This window comes from Lampetra planeri, chromosome 21 (genome assembly GCF_965212315.1).
Source record: "Lampetra planeri chromosome 21, kcLamPlan1.2.h2, whole genome shotgun sequence".
NCBI lineage: Eukaryota > Metazoa > Chordata > Hyperoartia > Petromyzontiformes > Petromyzontidae > Lampetra > Lampetra planeri.
In genome coordinates this window covers 6,406,843-6,428,023 of record NC_136127.1, presented here as the reverse complement: position 1 = coordinate 6,428,023, position 21,181 = coordinate 6,406,843, and the positions used below count along the sequence as shown (strand labels likewise).

The 21,181-nt window shown below is 34.9% G+C and overlaps 1 protein-coding gene and 4 long non-coding RNA genes across 5 annotated transcripts; all 5 read right to left on the bottom strand.

Annotated features, from left to right (window-relative positions):
* Window positions 1–598: 598 nt before the first annotated feature.
* Window positions 599–5,045, bottom strand: LOC144724783 (EGF-like repeat and discoidin I-like domain-containing protein 3). The gene is made up of 10 exons (XM_078604170.1): window positions 4,969–5,045; window positions 4,385–4,478; window positions 4,085–4,229; window positions 3,770–3,953; window positions 3,332–3,406; window positions 2,748–2,841; window positions 2,448–2,592; window positions 2,133–2,316; window positions 1,716–1,769; window positions 599–735 (listed from the first exon to the last, which is right to left on the bottom strand). The coding sequence occupies exons 2-10, from the start codon at window positions 4,462–4,464 to the stop codon at window positions 599–601; spliced, it is 1,098 nt and encodes a 365-aa protein (XP_078460296.1). The 5' UTR covers window positions 4,465–4,478; window positions 4,969–5,045.
* Window positions 5,046–7,019: 1,974 nt separating this feature from the next.
* On the bottom strand, window positions 7,020–8,711 carry LOC144724580 (uncharacterized). Its single transcript, XR_013586524.1, has 5 exons — window positions 8,635–8,711; window positions 8,051–8,144; window positions 7,751–7,895; window positions 7,436–7,619; window positions 7,020–7,073 (listed from the first exon to the last, which is right to left on the bottom strand). It is a non-coding gene; the product is annotated as an uncharacterized LOC144724580 (long non-coding RNA).
* A 2,402-nt stretch (window positions 8,712–11,113) lies between these two features.
* Window positions 11,114–12,791, bottom strand: LOC144724583 (uncharacterized). The gene is made up of 5 exons (XR_013586527.1): window positions 12,715–12,791; window positions 12,131–12,224; window positions 11,831–11,975; window positions 11,516–11,699; window positions 11,114–11,153 (listed from the first exon to the last, which is right to left on the bottom strand). It is a non-coding gene; the product is annotated as an uncharacterized LOC144724583 (long non-coding RNA).
* A 2,388-nt stretch (window positions 12,792–15,179) lies between these two features.
* Window positions 15,180–16,870, bottom strand: LOC144724581 (uncharacterized). Its single transcript, XR_013586525.1, has 5 exons — window positions 16,794–16,870; window positions 16,210–16,303; window positions 15,910–16,054; window positions 15,596–15,779; window positions 15,180–15,233 (listed from the first exon to the last, which is right to left on the bottom strand). It is a non-coding gene; the product is annotated as an uncharacterized LOC144724581 (long non-coding RNA).
* Window positions 16,871–19,258: 2,388 nt separating this feature from the next.
* Window positions 19,259–20,949, bottom strand: LOC144724582 (uncharacterized). Its single transcript, XR_013586526.1, has 5 exons — window positions 20,873–20,949; window positions 20,289–20,382; window positions 19,989–20,133; window positions 19,675–19,858; window positions 19,259–19,312 (listed from the first exon to the last, which is right to left on the bottom strand). It is a non-coding gene; the product is annotated as an uncharacterized LOC144724582 (long non-coding RNA).
* Between the last annotated feature and the right edge of the window lie 232 nt (window positions 20,950–21,181).

Sequence of the window (21,181 nt, the reverse complement as noted above, 5' to 3'; positions counted from 1 at the left end):
TTATTTTCTTATTGATGCCAAGCAGTACATTTGACAATAAAGTAGTACAAAGAAAATAAGGAATAGGTAATTTACTCTTGTGCTGACAGTCTTGTAGAAGTTGAGCAAGTAAGCTAATGTGCTCATGATATTCAATAGGATAAACACGGACATAAGCAGCATTGGAGGGGATAGATTGGTCGAAAAAGATGATGGTTTCCGAGTGTTCCTTAGAGTTGCCATCAAATATCTGAAAAATAAATGCAGTCATTACAAATATGCTTTAAAATATCCTGTCAGCATACTTGCATTGTGATATGTTATTCCACAACACTCTCACAATTAACCCGTTGAAACCCGTCAAAGCATTACCTTGTTTAGCGGAATCCATACAATTCCATCAACACTGTAGGAAATTGTGAATTTTGTAACCCATTCGTTCTTTTCTTCCTTGCCCTTGATTTGTATACCAATAACTGTATTCCCTGGAGGGAACTCGAATTGTAAGTATGGGTTGCTGGAAAAAATACAGAGAAGAATTAATGTCAGCAAACGTAAAGATGATTCTTATATTGATCTTAAGTAAACATGTCCTTGATGTGGGCATTTGCGAAGTGTTTCAGGCACACCTGTCATGTTTGTTTGGGGTCCAGGATTCATGAGAATCCACCTCAGAACTTGCTGAATTTGCCGATGTTTGCTCATCACTTGAGGAGGAGTATTTTATCTTCGGGATAGGCATTATGTAATAGCAAGCTGCAACGAAAATCAAACAAAATTTACGTTTAAATCCCTTGTTGAAGATGAGTCATTGAATAGGTTTCTAAATGATTATGGCATGAATGTTTTTTTCATGTAAAAAGAAAATGACGCGGCATGCATTACAGAGTATGATCATACATTGTACAAATGTGCAAGAATGTTTACATCATGAGACCTCCTTTGCCAGAAGCAAAATATCATAATAGGTTTTTCCCCTTTTTTCTGGCAACAAAACTGACACCTTTTTACAAGGAATCATGTTTACATTAACCACAATACCTGCAGTCAAAATGCAAACAATTTCAAGGACAGTGCATACATTATCAGGGTGTTTTTTGTTTGCATTTTGACAGCAGGTATTGTAGTTAAGTCACGTAGGTAAAACATTAAAATTAATGAAAGTAAAATAAAACAAAATAAAAAGAAAAATCACGACGTTTCGGAGGCAACACAAGTCTCCGTCATCAGGTGGGACCGTCACAGCCGAATTAGCTGCATCAATTAGCTGCATCATTGCCTTGATGCAGCTAATTCGGCTGTGACGGTCCCACCTGATGACGGAGACTTGTGTTGCCTCCGAAACGTCGTGATTTTTCTTTTTATTTTGTTTTATTTTACTTTCATTAATTTTAATGTTTTACCTACGTGACTTTACCGAAAAAACCTAAGAATATGAATCATTGCAGTCACGAAAGCTTCAAATCTAGAATTGTAGTTAAGGTAAACATGATTCCTTGTAAAAAGGTGTCAGTTTTGTTGCCAGAAAAAAGGGTAAAAAACCTATTATAATGCAAGAATGGTTAATCCTTTTTCATACCGAGCAATATCCTAAGCAGGAATCAATAGAAGTAGTTAAGTACGGATTTTTACGTGAATATTTCAGGATAACTCTTTAAGACTCATGTTGCTTTCAGTTTGGAGGATTAAACCGAATTAAGGTTTCCAATATAAAGAAGGCAATTATATGGCCTTACGTGTTGTGGTTTGAATGCTTGTTGTTGTCGGTGTTGTTGTTTCAGTTGTTGTTGCTGTTAAGGAAAAAAAAGTACGTTACACGTGTGGTGCAGAAAATATCCGTACACGGTTGATAATTATGGAAATAAATTCAACCATTTTTAAAGCAAGAGGTAATATACAGACAATTCTCTTTCACAAGGAATATTTTATCGGTATTCATAACGACATCGATATTATTAATGGCAGTGTAATTATTGGTAATAGTGTATGAGTATTTATTAAATGGTTTTGTTGGATGTATTTTGAAAATATGCACGTGCAAATGAATAGAGTTTTAACAATTATTGATTTATAACAATGAAGGATAAAAAGGAACACGTTCAATTGCTGCATTGGTTTGTGAGTGAAATATGAAATAGGCAGTGTGTACTTACGTGAAGGTTTGCAATCTAGCAGAACTGTTACAATTATGCTAATTTTTTCATATGATTCATCTGTATGCTTAACTCCATTATCAATCCATTCTACGGGTATGATGCGTATGGCTACAACATTTGGGATTGAAGGTACCACGTAGTTGGTTTGTTCCGTGATGCTGTCATGATTGCCTTCAAATACCTAATGCAATAAAAGAGAAAGTGGTTAATGTTGGAGAGAACCATGAGAAATGCCATGAAGGCAATTATCACTCAATTCACAATATAACAAAATGTGCTCAAATAATGTGTTGGGTGATATGCAAAGATTACCTTGTCAATTACCACCCAGTGAACTCCATCGGTGGTGTATGAAATTTCATATTTTGAAACCCACTGAGGTTGATCTGGATTACCCTCGGTTATTACGCCGACAAATGTACTTCCTGGAGGTATTTTAACTTCTATGAATGGGGAGCTGAACAATACAGACAATAATAAGAAAATTAGCATGATTTTATCCACACAAATGTTTTTAAAGGTATATTATTTACTACCTTACAGTATAGCATGAATACAGAATATGATAGACTACAGGTGTAAGTGTAAGAGGTTTTATACGTTGTATCTTACTTGTCATCGCTACTTGGAGACCATGGTTTGCCTGGTCCAGGAACATCTCCTGATGAATATGAAATCTCAGGATTTTCCATTGGTATTGAACAAGCTGCAGTGACAAAAAAAATGGTTCTTTATAAACACTTGTTTTCCATTGTTTCAACATTTCATAGGTGCACTAAACATATTCATATGCTCTGTGGATTAACACTGTGAGGAAAAATATAAATCTTCGAATTATAGCCTAACATCCATGTTACATTAGCCTCACACATTTTAAACACAGTCATGCAATACAAATCCGTAAAGGTATGGCGTTTCAATGTTCTAATGAGAGTGGCTAAATGTTGACAAGGAATGGAGCCTGCAATGAAACATTTGTTTATTAATGACAGTATGCTAACGTTGATCTCGGAAGCCTCCATTCGTTTTATAATTGACAAATTAAATTTACACTGATCTGGAAATACTTCTCATAATATTCATGTTGGATACGTTCATAGTCTAACAATAATATGGGAAACCTGAAAAGGTTTTATCACTCCAAAATGAAAGCAACATTGGTCTAAAATACAAAGAAGGAAATGATATGTCCTCACGTGTTGTGGTTTGAATGCTTGTTGTTGTCACTGTAGGGGTGGGAGTGGGCGTTGTTGGTGTTTCAGTTGTTGTTGCTGTTAAGGAAAAAAAAGTACGTTACACGTGTGGTGCAGAAAATATCCGTACACGGTTGATAATTATGGAAATAAATTCAACCATTTTTAAAGCAAGAGGTAATATACAGACAACTCTCTTTCACAAGGAATATTTTATCGGTATTCATAACGACATCGATATTATTAATGGCAGTGTAATTATTGGTAATAGTGTATGAGTATTTATTAAATGGTTTTGTTGGATGTATTTTGAAAATATGCACGTGCAAATGAATAGAGTTTTAACAATTATTGATTTATAACAATGAAGGATAAAAAGGAACACGTTCAATTGCTGCATTGGTTTGTGAGTGAAATATGAAATAGGCAGTGTGTACTTACGTGAAGGTTTGCAATCTAGCAGAACTGTTACAATTATGCTAATTTTTTCATATGATTCATCTGTATGCTTAACTCCATTATCAATCCATTCTACGGGTATGATGCGTATGGCTACAACATTTGGGATTGAAGGTACCACGTAGTTGGTTTGTTCCGTGATGCTGTCATGATTGCCTTCAAATACCTAATGCAATAAAAGAGAAAGTGGTTAATGTTGGAGAGAACCATGAGAAATGCCATGAAGGCAATTATCACTCAATTCACAATATAACAAAATGTGCTCAAATAATGTGTTGGGTGATATGCAAAGATTACCTTGTCAATTACCACCCAGTGAACTCCATCGGTGGTGTATGAAATTTCATATTTTGAAACCCACTGAGGTTGATCTGGATTACCCTCGGTTATTACGCCGACAAATGTACTTCCTGGAGGTATTTTAACTTCTATGAATGGGGAGCTGAACAATACAGACAATAATAAGAAAATTAGCATGATTTTATCCACACAAATGTTTTTAAAGGTATATTATTTACTACCTTACAGTATAGCATGAATACAGAATATGATAGACTACAGGTGTAAGTGTAAGAGGTTTTATACGTTGTATCTTACTTGTCATCGCTACTTGGAGACCATGGTTTGCCTGGTCCAGGAACATCTCCTGATGAATATGAAATCTCAGGATTTTCCATTGGTATTGAACAAGCTGCAGTGACAAAAAAAATGGTTCTTTATAAACACTTGTTTTCCATTGTTTCAACATTTCATAGGTGCACTAAACATATTCATATGCTCTGTGGATTAACACTGTGAGGAAAAATATAAATCTTCGAATTATAGCCTAACATCCATGTTACATTAGCCTCACACATTTTAAACACAGTCATGCAATACAAATCCGTAAAGGTATGGCGTTTCAATGTTCTAATGAGAGTGGCTAAATGTTGACAAGGAATGGAGCCTGCAATGAAACATTTGTTTATTAATGACAGTATGCTAACGTTGATCTCGGAAGCCTCCATTCGTTTTATAATTGACAAATTAAATTTACACTGATCTGGAAATACTTCTCATAATATTCATGTTGGATACGTTCATAGTCTAACAATAATATGGGAAACCTGAAAAGGTTTTATCACTCCAAAATGAAAGCAACATTGGTCTAAAATACAAAGAAGGAAATGATATGTCCTCACGTGTTGTGGTTTGAATGCTTGTTGTTGTCACTGTAGGGGTGGGAGTGGGCGTTGTTGGTGTTTCAGTTGTTGTTGCTGTTAAGGAAAAAAAAGTACGTTACACGTGTGGTGCAGAAAATATCCGTACACGGTTGATAATTATGGAAATAAATTCAACCATTTTTAAAGCAAGAGGTAATATACAGACAATTCTCTTTCACAAGGAATACTTTATCGGTATTCATAACGACATCGATATTATTAATATCAGTGTAATTATTGGTAATCGAGTATGAGTATTTATGAAATGCTTTTGTTGGATGTATTTTGAAAAGACTTATGTTGCTTTCAATTTGGAGGATTCAACCGAATTAAGGTTTCCAATATAAAGAAGGCAATTATATGGCCTTACGTGTTGTGGTTGTTGTTGTTTTCACTTTAGGGGTGGGAGTGGGCGTTGTTGGTGTTTCAGTTGTTGCTGTTAAGGAAAAACAGTTATGTTACACGTACCATGCAGAAAATACTCATGCGGTTGATATGTATAGCAATAAATTCGGCACTTTTTTAGAGCAAGAGGTGGTTTACAGACATTTTTCCTTTGCAAGGAAGACCTTATAAGAGCGTCAACATGATTAATGCCAGTGTAATTATTGGTTATCGAGTATGTGTATTCATTAATTAGTATGAGGGAAAATATGCAAGACGAGTTATTTTATTATTGATGCCAAGCAGTACATTTGACAATAAAGTAGTACAAAGAAAATAAGGAATAGGTAATTTACTCTTGTGCTGACAGTCTTGTAGAAGTTGAGCAAGTAAGCTAATGTGCTCATGATATTCAATAGGATAAACACGGACATAAGCAGCATTGGAGGGGATAGATTGGTCGAAAAAGATGATGGTTTCCGAGTGTTCCTTAGAGTTGCCATCAAATATCTGAAAAATAAATGCAGTCATTACAAATATGCTTTAAAATATCCTGTCAGCATACTTGCATTGTGATATGTTATTCCACAACACTCTCACAATTAACCCGTTGAAACCGGTCAAAGCATTACCTTGTTTAGCGGAATCCATACAATTCCATCAACACTGTAGGAAATTGTGAATTTTGTAACCCATTCGTTCTTTTCTTCCTTGCCCTTGATTTGTATACCAATAACTGTATTCCCTGGAGGGAACTCGAATTGTAAGTATGGGTTGCTAGAAAAAATACAGAGAAGAATTAATGTCAGCAAACGTAAAGATGATTCTTATATTGATCTTAAGTAAACATGTCCTTGATGTGGGCATTTGCGAAGTGTTTCAGGCACACCTGTCATGTTTGTTTGGGGTCCAGGATTCATGAGAATCCACCTCAGAACTTGCTGAATTTGCCGATGTTTGCTCATCACTTGAGGAGGAGTATTTTATCTTCGGGATAGGCATTATGTAATAGCAAGCTGCAACGAAAATCAAACAAAATTTACGTTTAAATCCCTTGTTGAAGATGAGTCATTGAATAGGTTTCTAAATGATTATGGCATGAATGTTTTTTTCATGTAAAAAGAAAATGACGCGGCATGCATTACAGAGTATGATCATACATTGTACAAATGTGCAAGAATGTTTACATCATGAGACCTCCTTTGCCAGAAGCAAAATATCATAATAGGTTTTCCCCCTTTTTTCTGGCAACAAAACTGACACCTTTTTACAAGGAATCATGTTTACATTAACCACAATACCTGCAGTCAAAATGCAAACAATTTCAAGGACAGTGCATACATTATCAGGGTGTTTTTTGTTTGCATTTTGACTGCAGGTATTGTAGTTAAGGTAAACATGATTCCTTGTAAAAAGGTGTCAGTTTTGTTGCCAGAAAAAATGGTAAAAAACCTATTATAATGCAAGAATGGTTAATCCTTTTTCATACCGAGCAATATCCTAAGCAGAAATCAATAGAAGTAGTTAAGTACGGATTTTTACGTGAATATTTCAGGATAACTCTTTAAGACTTATGTTGCTTTCAGTTTGGAGGATTAAACCGAATTAAGGTTTCCAATATAAATAAGGCAATTATATGGCCTTACGTGTTGTGGTTTGAATGCTTGTTGTTGTCGGTGTTGTTGTTTCAGTTGTTGTTGCTGTTAAGGAAAAAAAAGTACGTTACACGTGTGGTGCAGAAAATATCCGTACACGGTTGATAATTATGGAAATAAATTCAACCATTTTTAAAGCAAGAGGTAATATACAGACAATTCTCTTTCACAAGGAATATTTTATCGGTATTCATAACGACATCGATATTATTAATGGCAGTGTAATTATTGGTAATAGTGTATGAGTATTTATTAAATGGTTTTGTTGGATGTATTTTGAAAATATGCACGTGCAAATGAATAGAGTTTTAACAATTATTGATTTATAACAATGAAGGATAAAAGGAACACGTTCAATTGCTGCATTGGTTTGTGAGTGAAATATGAAATAGGCAGTGTGTACTTACATGAAGCTTTGCAATCTAGCAGAACTGTTACAATTATGCTAATTTTTTCATATGATTCATCTGTATGCTTAACTCCATTATCAATCCATTCTACGGGTATGATGCGTATGGCTACAACATTTGGGATTGAAGGTACCACGTAGTTGGTTTGTTCCGTGATGCTGTCATGATTGCCTTCAAATACCTAATGCAATAAAAGAGAAAGTGGTTAATGTTGGAGAGAACCATGAGAAATGCCATGAAGGCAATTATCACTCAATTCACAATATAACAAAATGTGCTCAAATAATGTGTTGGGTGATATGCAAAGATTACCTTGTCAATTACCACCCAGTGAACTCCATCGGTGGTGTATGAAATTTCATATTTTGAAACCCACTGAGGTTGATCTGGATTACCCTCGGTTATTACGCCGACAAATGTACTTCCTGGAGGTATTTTAACTTCTATGAATGGGGAGCTGAACAATACAGACAATAATAAGAAAATTAGCATGATTTTATCCACACAAATGTTTTTAAAGGTATATTATTTACTACCTTACAGTATAGCATGAATACAGAATATGATAGACTACAGGTGTAAGTGTAAGAGGTTTTATACGTTGTATCTTACTTGTCATCGCTACTTGGAGACCATGGTTTGCCTGGTCCAGGAACATCTCCTGATGAATATGAAATCTCAGGATTTTCCATTGGTATTGAACAAGCTGCAGTGACAAAAAAAATGGTTCTTTATAAACACTTGTTTTCCATTGTTTCAACATTTCATAGGTGCACTAAACATATTCATATGCTCTGTGGATTAACACTGTGAGGAAAAATATAAATCTTCGAATTATAGCCTAACATCCATGTTACATTAGCCTCACACATTTTAAACACAGTCATGCAATACAAATCCGTAAAGGTATGGCGTTTCAATGTTCTAATGAGAGTGGCTAAATGTTGACAAGGAATGGAGCCTGCAATGAAACATTTGTTTATTAATGACAGTATGCTAACGTTGATCTCGGAAGCCTCCATTCGTTTTATAATTGACAAATTAAATTTACACTGATCTGGAAATACTTCTCATAATATTCATGTTGGATACGTTCATAGTCTAACAATAATATGGGAAACCTGAAAAGGTTTTATCACTCCAAAATGAAAGCAACATTGGTCTAAAATACAAAGAAGGAAATGATATGTCCTCACGTGTTGTGGTTTGAATGCTTGTTGTTGTCACTGTAGGGGTGGGAGTGGGCGTTGTTGGTGTTTCAGTTGTTGTTGCTGTTAAGGAAAAAAAAGTACGTTACACGTGTGGTGCAGAAAATATCCGTACACTGTTGATAATTATGGAAATAAATTCAACAATTTTTAAAGCAAGAGGTAATATACAGACAATTCTCTTTCACAAGGAATACTTTATCGGTATTCATAACGACATCGATATTATTAATATCAGTGTAATTATTGGTAATCGAGTATGAGTATTTATGAAATGCTTTTGTTGGATGTATTTTGAAAAGACTTATGTTGCTTTCAATTTGGAGGATTCAACCGAATTCCAAATTAAGGTTTTCAATATAAAGAAGGCAATTATATGGCCTTACGTGTTGTAGTTTGAATGCTTGTTGTTGTCACTTTAGGGGTGGGAGTGGGCGGTGTTGGTGTTTCAGTTGTTGTAGGAACGATGATTGTTGTTGCTGTTAAGGAAAAAAAGTACGTTACACGTGCTGTGCAGAAAATATCTTTACACTGTTGATAATTACGGAAATAAATTCAACCATTTTTAAAGCAAGAGGTAATATACAGACAATTCTTTTCATAAGGAATACTTTGTCGGTATTCATAACGACATCGATATTATTAATGGCAGTGTAATTATTGGTAATCGAGTATGAGTATTTATGAAATGCTTTTGTTGGATGTATTTTGAAAAGACTTATGTTGCTTTCAATTTGGAGGATTCAACCGAATTAAGGTTTCCAATATAAAGAAGGCAATTATATGGCCTTACGTGTTGTGGTTGTTGTTGTTTTCACTTTAGGGGTGGGAGTGGGCGTTGTTGGTGTTTCAGTTGTTGCTGTTAAGGAAAAACAGTTATGTTACACGTACGATGCAGAAAATACTCATGCGGTTGATATGTATAGCAATAAATTCGGCACTTTTTTAGAGCAAGAGGTGGTTTACAGACATTTTTCCTTTGCAAGGAAGACCTTATAAGAGCGTCAACATGATTAATGCCAGTGTAATTATTGGTTATCGAGTATGTGTATTCATTAATTAGTATGAGGGAAAATATGCAAGACGAGTTATTTTCTTATTGATGCCAAGCAGTACATTTGACAATAAAGTAGTACAAAGAAAATAAGGAATAGGTAATTTACTCTTGTGCTGACAGTCTTGTAGAAGTTGAGCAAGTAAGCTAATGTGCTCATGATATTCAATAGGATAAACACGGACATATGCAGCATTGGAGGGGATAGATTGGTCGAAAAAGATGATGGTTTCCGAGTGTTCCTTAGAGTTGCCATCAAATATCTGAAAAATAAATGCAGTCATTACAAATATGCTTTAAAATATCCTGTCAGCATACTTGCATTGTGATATGTTATTCCACAACACTCTCACAATTAACCCGTTGAAACCGGTCAAAGCATTACCTTGTTTAGCGGAATCCATACAATTCCATCAACACTGTAGGAAATTGTGAATTTTGTAACCCATTCGTTCTTTTCTTCCTTGCCCTTGATTTGTATACCAATAACTGTATTCCCTGGAGGGAACTCGAATTGTAAGTATGGGTTGCTGGAAAAAATACAGAGAAGAATTAATGTCAGCAAACGTAAAGATGATTCTTATATTGATCTTAAGTAAACATGTCCTTGATGTGGGCATTTGCGAAGTGTTTCAGGCACACCTGTCATGTTTGTTTGGGGTCCAGGATTCATGAGAATCCACCTCAGAACTTGCTGAATTTGCCGATGTTTGCTCATCACTTGAGGAGGAGTATTTTATCTTCGGGATAGGCATTATGTAATAGCAAGCTGCAACGAAAATCAAACAAAATTTACGTTTAAATCCCTTGTTGAAGATGAGTCATTGAATAGGTTTCTAAATGATTATGGCATGAATGTTTTTTTCATGTAAAAAGAAAATGACGCGGCATGCATTACAGAGTATGATCATACATTGTACAAATGTGCAAGAATGTTTACATCATGAGACCTCCTTTGCCAGAAGCAAAATATCATAATAGGTTTTCCCCCTTTTTTCTGGCAACAAAACTGACACCTTTTTACAAGGAATCATGTTTACATTAACCACAATACCTGCAGTCAAAATGCAAACAATTTCAAGGACAGTGCATACATTATCAGGGTGTTTTTTGTTTGCATTTTGACTGCAGGTATTGTAGTTAAGGTAAACATGATTCCTTGTAAAAAGGTGTCAGTTTTGTTGCCAGAAAAAAGGGTAAAAAACCTATTATAATGCAAGAATGGTTAATCCTTTTTCATACCGAGCAATATCCTAAGCAGAAATCAATAGAAGTAGTTAAGTACGGATTTTTACGTGAATATTTCAGGATAACTCTTTAAGACTTATGTTGCTTTCAGTTTGGAGGATTAAACCGAATTAAGGTTTCCAATATAAATAAGGCAATTATATGGCCTTACGTGTTGTGGTTCGAATGCTTGTTGTTGTCGGTGTTGTTGTTTCAGTTGTTGTTGCTGTTAAGGAAAAAAAAGTACGTTACACGTGTGGTGCAGAAAATATCCGTACACGGTTGATAATTATGGAAATAAATTCAACCATTTTTAAAGCAAGAGGTAATATACAGACAATTCTCTTTCACAAGGAATATTTTATCGGTATTCATAACGACATCGATATTATTAATGGCAGTGTAATTATTGGTAATAGTGTATGAGTATTTATTAAATGGTTTTGTTGGATGTATTTTGAAAATATGCACGTGCAAATGAATAGAGTTTTAACAATTATTGATTTATAACAATGAAGGATAAAAGGAACACGTTCAATTGCTGCATTGGTTTGTGAGTGAAATATGAAATAGGCAGTGTGTACTTACATGAAGCTTTGCAATCTAGCAGAACTGTTACAATTATGCTAATTTTTTCATATGATTCATCTGTATGCTTAACTCCATTATCAATCCATTCTACGGGTATGATGCGTATGGCTACAACATTTGGGATTGAAGGTACCACGTAGTTGGTTTGTTCCGTGATGCTGTCATGATTGCCTTCAAATACCTAATGCAATAAAAGAGAAAGTGGTTAATGTTGGAGAGAACCATGAGAAATGCCATGAAGGCAATTATCACTCAATTCACAATATAACAAAATGTGCTCAAATAATGTGTTGGGTGATATGCAAAGATTACCTTGTCAATTACCACCCAGTGAACTCCATCGGTGGTGTATGAAATTTCATATTTTGAAACCCACTGAGGTTGATCTGGATTACCCTCGGTTATTACGCCGACAAATGTACTTCCTGGAGGTATTTTAACTTCTATGAATGGGGAGCTGAACAATACAGACAATAATAAGAAAATTAGCATGATTTTATCCACACAAATGTTTTTAAAGGTATATTATTTACTACCTTACAGTATAGCATGAATACAGAATATGATAGACTACAGGTGTAAGTGTAAGAGGTTTTATACGTTGTATCTTACTTGTCATCGCTACTTGGAGACCATGGTTTGCCTGGTCCAGGAACATCTCCTGATGAATATGAAATCTCAGGATTTTCCATTGGTATTGAACAAGCTGCAGTGACAAAAAAAATGGTTCTTTATAAACACTTGTTTTCCATTGTTTCAACATTTCATAGGTGCACTAAACATATTCATATGCTCTGTGGATTAACACTGTGAGGAAAAATATAAATCTTCGAATTATAGCCTAACATCCATGTTACATTAGCCTCACACATTTTAAACACAGTCATGCAATACAAATCCGTAAAGGTATGGCGTTTCAATGTTCTAATGAGAGTGGCTAAATGTTGACAAGGAATGGAGCCTGCAATGAAACATTTGTTTATTAATGACAGTATGCTAACGTTGATCTCGGAAGCCTCCATTCGTTTTATAATTGACAAATTAAATTTACACTGATCTGGAAATACTTCTCATAATATTCATGTTGGATACGTTCATAGTCTAACAATAATATGGGAAACCTGAAAAGGTTTTATCACTCCAAAATGAAAGCAACATTGGTCTAAAATACAAAGAAGGAAATGATATGTCCTCACGTGTTGTGGTTTGAATGCTTGTTGTTGTCACTGTAGGGGTGGGAGTGGGCGTTGTTGGTGTTTCAGTTGTTGTTGCTGTTAAGGAAAAAAAAGTACGTTACACGTGTGGTGCAGAAAATATCCGTACACTGTTGATAATTATGGAAATAAATTCAACAATTTTTAAAGCAAGAGGTAATATACAGACAATTCTCTTTCACAAGGAATACTTTATCGGTATTCATAACGACATCGATATTATTAATATCAGTGTAATTATTGGTAATCGAGTATGAGTATTTATGAAATGCTTTTGTTGGATGTATTTTGAAAAGACTTATGTTGCTTTCAATTTGGAGGATTCAACCGAATTCCAAATTAAGGTTTCCAATATAAAGAAGGCAATTATATGGCCTTACGTGTTGTAGTTTGAATGCTTGTTGTTGTCACTTTAGGGGTGGGAGTGGGCGGTGTTGGTGTTTCAGTTGTTGTAGGAACGATGATTGTTGTTGCTGTTAAGGAAAAAAAGTACGTTACACGTGCTGTGCAGAAAATATCTTTACACTGTTGATAATTACGGAAATAAATTCAACCATTTTTAAAGCAAGAGGTAATATACAGACAATTCTTTTCATAAGGAATACTTTGTCGGTATTCATAACGACATCGATATTATTAATGGCAGTGTAATTATTGGTAATCGAGTATGAGTATTTATGAAATGCTTTTGTTGGATGTATTTTGAAAAGACTTATGTTGCTTTCAATTTGGAGGATTCAACCGAATTAAGGTTTCCAATATAAAGAAGGCAATTATATGGCCTTACGTGTTGTGGTTGTTGTTGTTTTCACTTTAGGGGTGGGAGTGGGCGTTGTTGGTGTTTCAGTTGTTGCTGTTAAGGAAAAACAGTTATGTTACACGTACGATGCAGAAAATACTCATGCGGTTGATATGTATAGCAATAAATTCGGCACTTTTTTAGAGCAAGAGGTGGTTTACAGACATTTTTCCTTTGCAAGGAAGACCTTATAAGAGCGTCAACATGATTAATGCCAGTGTAATTATTGGTTATCGAGTATGTGTATTCATTAATTAGTATGAGGGAAAATATGCAAGACGAGTTATTTTCTTATTGATGCCAAGCAGTACATTTGACAATAAAGTAGTACAAAGAAAATAAGGAATAGGTAATTTACTCTTGTGCTGACAGTCTTGTAGAAGTTGAGCAAGTAAGCTAATGTGCTCATGATATTCAATAGGATAAACACGGACATATGCAGCATTGGAGGGGATAGATTGGTCGAAAAAGATGATGGTTTCCGAGTGTTCCTTAGAGTTGCCATCAAATATCTGAAAAATAAATGCAGTCATTACAAATATGCTTTAAAATATCCTGTCAGCATACTTGCATTGTGATATGTTATTCCACAACACTCTCACAATTAACCCGTTGAAACCGGTCAAAGCATTACCTTGTTTAGCGGAATCCATACAATTCCATCAACACTGTAGGAAATTGTGAATTTTGTAACCCATTCGTTCTTTTCTTCCTTGCCCTTGATTTGTATACCAATAACTGTATTCCCTGGAGGGAACTCGAATTGTAAGTATGGGTTGCTGGAAAAAATACAGAGAAGAATTAATGTCAGCAAACGTAAAGATGATTCTTATATTGATCTTAAGTAAACATGTCCTTGATGTGGGCATTTGCGAAGTGTTTCAGGCACACCTGTCATGTTTGTTTGGGGTCCAGGATTCATGAGAATCCACCTCAGAACTTGCTGAATTTGCCGATGTTTGCTCATCACTTGAGGAGGAGTATTTTATCTTCGGGATAGGCATTATGTAATAGCAAGCTGCAACGAAAATCAAACAAAATTTACGTTTAAATCCCTTGTTGAAGATGAGTCATTGAATAGGTTTCTAAATGATTATGGCATGAATGTTTTTTTCATGTAAAAAGAAAATGACGCGGCATGCATTACAGAGTATGATCATACATTGTACAAATGTGCAAGAATGTTTACATCATGAGACCTCCTTTGCCAGAAGCAAAATATCATAATAGGTTTTCCCCCTTTTTTCTGGCAACAAAACTGACACCTTTTTACAAGGAATCATGTTTACATTAACCACAATACCTGCAGTCAAAATGCAAACAATTTCAAGGACAGTGCATACATTATCAGGGTGTTTTTTGTTTGCATTTTGACTGCAGGTATTGTAGTTAAGGTAAACATGATTCCTTGTAAAAAGGTGTCAGTTTTGTTGCCAGAAAAAAGGGTAAAAAACCTATTATAATGCAAGAATGGTTAATCCTTTTTCATACCGAGCAATATCCTAAGCAGAAATCAATAGAAGTAGTTAAGTACGGATTTTTACGTGAATATTTCAGGATAACTCTTTAAGACTTATGTTGCTTTCAGTTTGGAGGATTAAACCGAATTAAGGTTTCCAATATAAATAAGGCAATTATATGGCCTTACGTGTTGTGGTTTGAATGCTTGTTGTTGTCGGTGTTGTTGTTTCAGTTGTTGTTGCTGTTAAGGAAAAAAAAGTACGTTACACGTGTGGTGCAGAAAATATCCGTACACGGTTGATAATTATGGAAATAAATTCAACCATTTTTAAAGCAAGAGGTAATATACAGACAATTCTCTTTCACAAGGAATATTTTATCGGTATTCATAACGACATCGATATTATTAATGGCAGTGTAATTATTGGTAATAGTGTATGAGTATTTATTAAATGGTTTTGTTGGATGTATTTTGAAAATATGCACGTGCAAATGAATAGAGTTTTAAAAATTATTGATTTATAACAATGAAGGATAAAAGGAACACGTTCAATTGCTGCATTGGTTTGTGAGTGAAATATGAAATAGGCAGTGTGTACTTACATGAAGCTTTGCAATCTAGCAGAACTGTTACAATTATGCTAATTTTTTCATATGATTCATCTGTATGCTTAACTCCATTATCAATCCATTCTACGGGTATGATGCGTATGGCTACAACATTTGGGATTGAAGGTACCACGTAGTTGGTTTGTTCCGTGATGCTGTCATGATTGCCTTCAAATACCTAATGCATAAAAGAGAAAGTGGTTAATGTTGGAGAGAACCATGAGAAATGCCATGAAGGCAATTATCACTCAATTCACAATATAACAAAATGTGCTCAAATAATGTGTTGGGTGATATGCAAAGATTACCTTGTCAATTACCACCCAGTGAACTCCATCGGTGGTGTATGAAATTTCATATTTTGAAACCCACTGAGGTTGATCTGGATTACCCTCGGTTATTACGCCGACAAATGTACTTCCTGGAGGTATTTTAACTTCTATGAATGGGGAGCTGAACAATACAGACAATAATAAGAAAATTAGCATGATTTTATCCACACAAATGTTTTTAAAGGTATATTATTTACTACCTTACAGTATAGCATGAATACAGAATATGATAGACTACAGGTGTAAGTGTAAGAGGTTTTATACGTTGTATCTTACTTGTCATCGCTACTTGGAGACCATGGTTTGCCTGGTCCAGGAACATCTCCTGATGAATATGAAATCTCAGGATTTTCCATTGGTATTGAACAAGCTGCAGTGACAAAAAAAATGGTTCTTTATAAACACTTGTTTTCCATTGTTTCAACATTTCATAGGTGCACTAAACATATTCATATGCTCTGTGGATTAACACTGTGAGGAAAAATATAAATCTTCGAATTATAGCCTAACATCCATGTTACATTAGCCTCACACATTTTAAACACAGTCATGCAATACAAATCCGTAAAGGTATGGCGTTTCAATGTTCTAATGAGAGTGGCTAAATGTTGACAAGGAATGGAGCCTGCAATGAAACATTTGTTTATTAATGACAGTATGCTAACGTTGATCTCGGAAGCCTCCATTCGTTTTATAATTGACAAATTAAATTTACACTGATCTGGAAATACTTCTCATAATATTCATGTTGGATACGTTCATAGTCTAACAATAATATGGGAAACCTGAAAAGGTTTTATCACTCCAAAATGAAAGCAACATTGGTCTAAAATACAAAGAAGGAAATGATATGTCCTCACGTGTTGTGGTTTGAATGCTTGTTGTTGTCACTGTAGGGGTGGGAGTGGGCGTTGTTGGTGTTTCAGTTGTTGTTGCTGTTAAGGAAAAAAAAGTACGTTACACGTGTGGTGCAGAAAATATCCGTACACTGTTGATAATTATGGAAATAAATTCAACAATTTTTAAAGCAAGAGGTAATATACAGACAATTCTCTTTCACAAGGAATACTTTATCGGTATTCATAACGACATCGATATTATTAATATCAGTGTAATTATTGGTAATCGAGTATGAGTATTTATGAAATGCTTTTGTTGGATGTATTTTGAAAAGACTTATGTTGCTTTCAATTTGGAGGATTCAACCGAATTCCAAATTAAGGTTTCCAATATAAAGAAGGCAATTATATGGCCTTACGTGTTGTAGTTTGAATGCTTGTTGTTGTCACTTTAGGGGTGGGAGTGGGCGGTGTTGGTGTTTCAGTTGTTGTAGGAACGATGATTGTTGTTGCTGTTAAGGAAAAAAAGTACGTTACACGTGCTGTGCAGAAAATATCTTTACACTGTTGATAATTACGGAAATAAATTCAACCATTTTTAAAGCAAGAGGTAATATACAGACAATTATTTTCATAAGGAATACTTTGTCGGTATTCATAACGACATCGATATTATTAATGGCAGTGTAATTATTGGTAATCGAGTATGAGTATTTATGAAATGCTTTTGTTGGATGTATTTTGAAAAGACTTATGTTGCTTTCAATTTGGAGGATTCAACCGAATTAAGGTTTCCAATATAAAGAAGGCAATTATATGGCCTTACGTGTTGTGGTTGTTGTTGTTTTCACTTTAGGGGTGGGAGTGGGCGTTGTTGGTGTTTCAGTTGTTGCTGTTAAGGAAAAACAGTTATGTTACACGTACGATGCAGAAAATACTCATGCGGTTGATATGTATAGCAATAAATTCGGCACTTTTTTAGAGCAAGAGGTGGTTTACAGACATTTTTCCTTTGCAAGGAAGACCTTATAAGAGCGTCAACATGATTAATGCCAGTGTAATTATTGGTTATCGAGTATGTGTATTCATTAATTAGTATGAGGGAAAATATGCAAGACGAGTTATTTTCTTATTGATGCCAAGCAGTACATTTGACAATAAAGTAGTACAAAGAAAATAAGGAATAGGTAATTTACTCTTGTGCTGACAGTCTTGTAGAAGTTGAGCAAGTAAGCTAATGTGCTCATGATATTCAATAGGATAAACACGGACATATGCAGCATTGGAGGGGATAGATTGGTCGAAAAAGATGATGGTTTCCGAGTGTTCCTTAGAGTTGCCATCAAATATCTGAAAAATAAATGCAGTCATTACAAATATGCTTTAAAATATCCTGTCAGCATACTTGCATTGTGATATGTTATTCCACAACACTCTCACAATTAACCCGTTGAAACCGGTCAAAGCATTACCTTGTTTAGCGGAATCCATACAATTCCATCAACACTGTAGGAAATTGTGAATTTTGTAACCCATTCGTTCTTTTCTTCCTTGCCCTTGATTTGTATACCAATAACTGTATTCCCTGGAGGGAACTCGAATTGTAAGTATGGGTTGCTGGAAAAAATACAGAGAAGAATTAATGTCAGCAAACGTAAAGATGATTCTTATATTGATCTTAAGTAAACATGTCCTTGATGTGGGCATTTGCGAAGTGTTTCAGGCACACCTGTCATGTTTGTTTGGGGTCCAGGATTCATGAGAATCCACCTCAGAACTTGCTGAATTTGCCGATGTTTGCTCATCACTTGAGGAGGAGTATTTTATCTTCGGGATAGGCATTATGTAATAGCAAGCTGCAACGAAAATCAAACAAAATTTACGTTTAAATCCCTTGTTGAAGATGAGTCATTGAATAGGTTTCTAAATGATTATGGCATGAATGTTTTTTTCATGTAAAAAGAAAATGACGCGGCATGCATTACAGAGTATGATCATACATTGTACAAATGTGCAAGAATGTTTACATCATGAGACCTCCTTTGCCAGAAGCAAAATATCATAATAGGTTTTCCCCCTTTTTTCTGGCAACAAAACTGACACCTTTTTACAAGGAATCATGTTTACATTAACCACAATACCTGCAGTCAAAATGCAAACAATTTCAAGGACAGTGCATACATTATCAGGGTGTTTTTTGTTTGCATTTTGACTGCAGGTATTGTAGTTAAGGTAAACATGATTCCTTGTAAAAAGGTGTCAGTTTTGTTGCCAGAAAAAAGGGTAAAAAACCTATTATAATGCAAGAATGGTTAATCCTTTTTCATACCGAGCAATATCCTAAGCAGAAATCAATAGAAGTAGTTAAGTACGGATTTTTACGTGAATATTTCAGGATAACTCTTTAAGACTTATGCTGCTTTCAGTTTGGAGGATTAAACCGAATTAAGGTTTCCAATATAAATAAGGCAATTATATGGCCTTACGTGTTGTGGTTTGAATGCTTGTTGTTGTCGGTGTTGTTGTTTCAGTTGTTGTTGCTGTTAAGGAAAAAAAAGTACGTTACACGTGTGGTGCAGAAAATATCCGTACACGGTTGATAATTATGGAAATAAATTCAACCATTTTTAAAGCAAGAGGTAATATACAGACAATTCTCTTTCACAAGGAATATTTTATCGGTATTCATAACGACATCGATATTATTAATGGCAGTGTAATTATTGGTAATAGTGTATGAGTATTTATTAAATGGTTTTGTTGGATGTATTTTGAAAATATGCACGTGCAAATGAATAGAGTTTTAAAAATTATTGATTTATAACAATGAAGGATAAAAGGAACACGTTCAATTGCTGCATTGGTTTGTGAGTGAAATATGAAATAGGCAGTGTGTACTTACATGAAGCTTTGCAATCTAGCAGAACTGTTACAATTATGCTAATTTTTTCATATGATTCATCTGTATGCTTAACTCCATTATCAATCCATTCTACGGGTATGATGCGTATGGCTACAACATTTGGGATTGAAGGTACCACGTAGTTGGTTTGTTCCGTGATGCTGTCATGATTGCCTTCAAATACCTAATGCATAAAAGAGAAAGTGGTTAATGTTGGAGAGAACCATGAGAAATGCCATGAAGGCAATTATCACTCAATTCACAATATAACAAAATGTGCTCAAATAATGTGTTGGGTGATATGCAAAGATTACCTTGTCAATTACCACCCAGTGAACTCCATCGGTGGTGTATGAAATTTCATATTTTGAAACCCACTGAGGTTGATCTGGATTACCCTCGGTTATTACGCCGACAAATGTACTTCCTGGAGGTATTTTAACTTCTATGAATGGGGAGCTGAACAATACAGACAATAATAAGAAAATTAGCATGATTTTATCCACACAAATGTTTTTAAAGGTATATTATTTACTACCTTACAGTATAGCATGAATACAGAATATGATAGACTACAGGTGTAAGTGTAAGAGGTTTTATACGTTGTATCTTACTTGTCATCGCTACTTGGAGACCATGGTTTGCCTGGTCCAGGAACATCTCCTGATGAATATGAAATCTCAGGATTTTCCATTGGTATTGAACAAGCTGCAGTGACAAAAAAAATGGTTCTTTATAAACACTTGTTTTCCATTGTTTCAACATTTCATAGGTGCACTAAACATATTCATATGCTCTGTGGATTAACACTGTGAGGAAAAATATAAATCTTCGAATTATAGCCTAACATCCATGTTACATTAGCCTCACACATTTTAAACACAGTCATGCAATACAAATCCGTAAAGGTATGGCGTTTCAATGTTCTAATGAGAGTGGCTAAATGTTGACAAGGAATGGAGCCTGCAATGAAACATTTGTTTATTAATGACAGTATGCTAACGTTGATCTCGGAAGCCTCCATTCGTTTTATAATTGACAAATTAAATTTACACTGATCTGGAAATACTTCTCATAATATTCATGTTGGATACGTTCATAGTCTAACAATAATATGGGAAACCTGAAAAGGTTTTATCACTCCAAAATGAAAGCAACATTGGTCTAAAATACAAAGAAGGAAATGATATGTCCTCACGTGTTGTGGTTTGAATGCTTGTTGTTGTCACTGTAGGGGTGGGAGTGGGCGTTGTTGGTGTTTCAGTTGTTGTTGCTGTTAAGGAAAAAAAAGTACGTTACACGTGTGGTGCAGAAAATATCCGTACACTGTTGATAATTATGGAAATAAATTCAACAATTTTTAAAGCAAGAGGTAATATACAGACAATTCTCTTTCACAAGGAATACTTTATCGGTATTCATAACGACATCGATAATATTAATATCAGTGTAATTATTGGTAATCGAGTATGAGTATTTATGAAATGCTTTTGTTGGATGTATTTTG

What these genes read in the sequence shown, in the direction of transcription:
- LOC144724783 (XM_078604170.1), bottom strand. Translation starts at nt 4,464, where the DNA reads ATGGAAAATCCTGAGATTTCATATTCATCAGGAGATGTTCCTGGACCA. An exon ending in ACTGGGTGGTAATTGACAAG is followed by an intron (nt 3,954 to 4,084) that starts GTAATCTTTGCA and finishes TTATTGCATTAG; the next exon opens with GTATTTGAAGGCAATCATGA. An exon ending in AAGCATTCAAACCACAACAC is followed by an intron (nt 736 to 1,715) that starts GTAAGGCCATAT and finishes TTTTCGTTGCAG; the next exon opens with CTTGCTATTACATAATGCCT.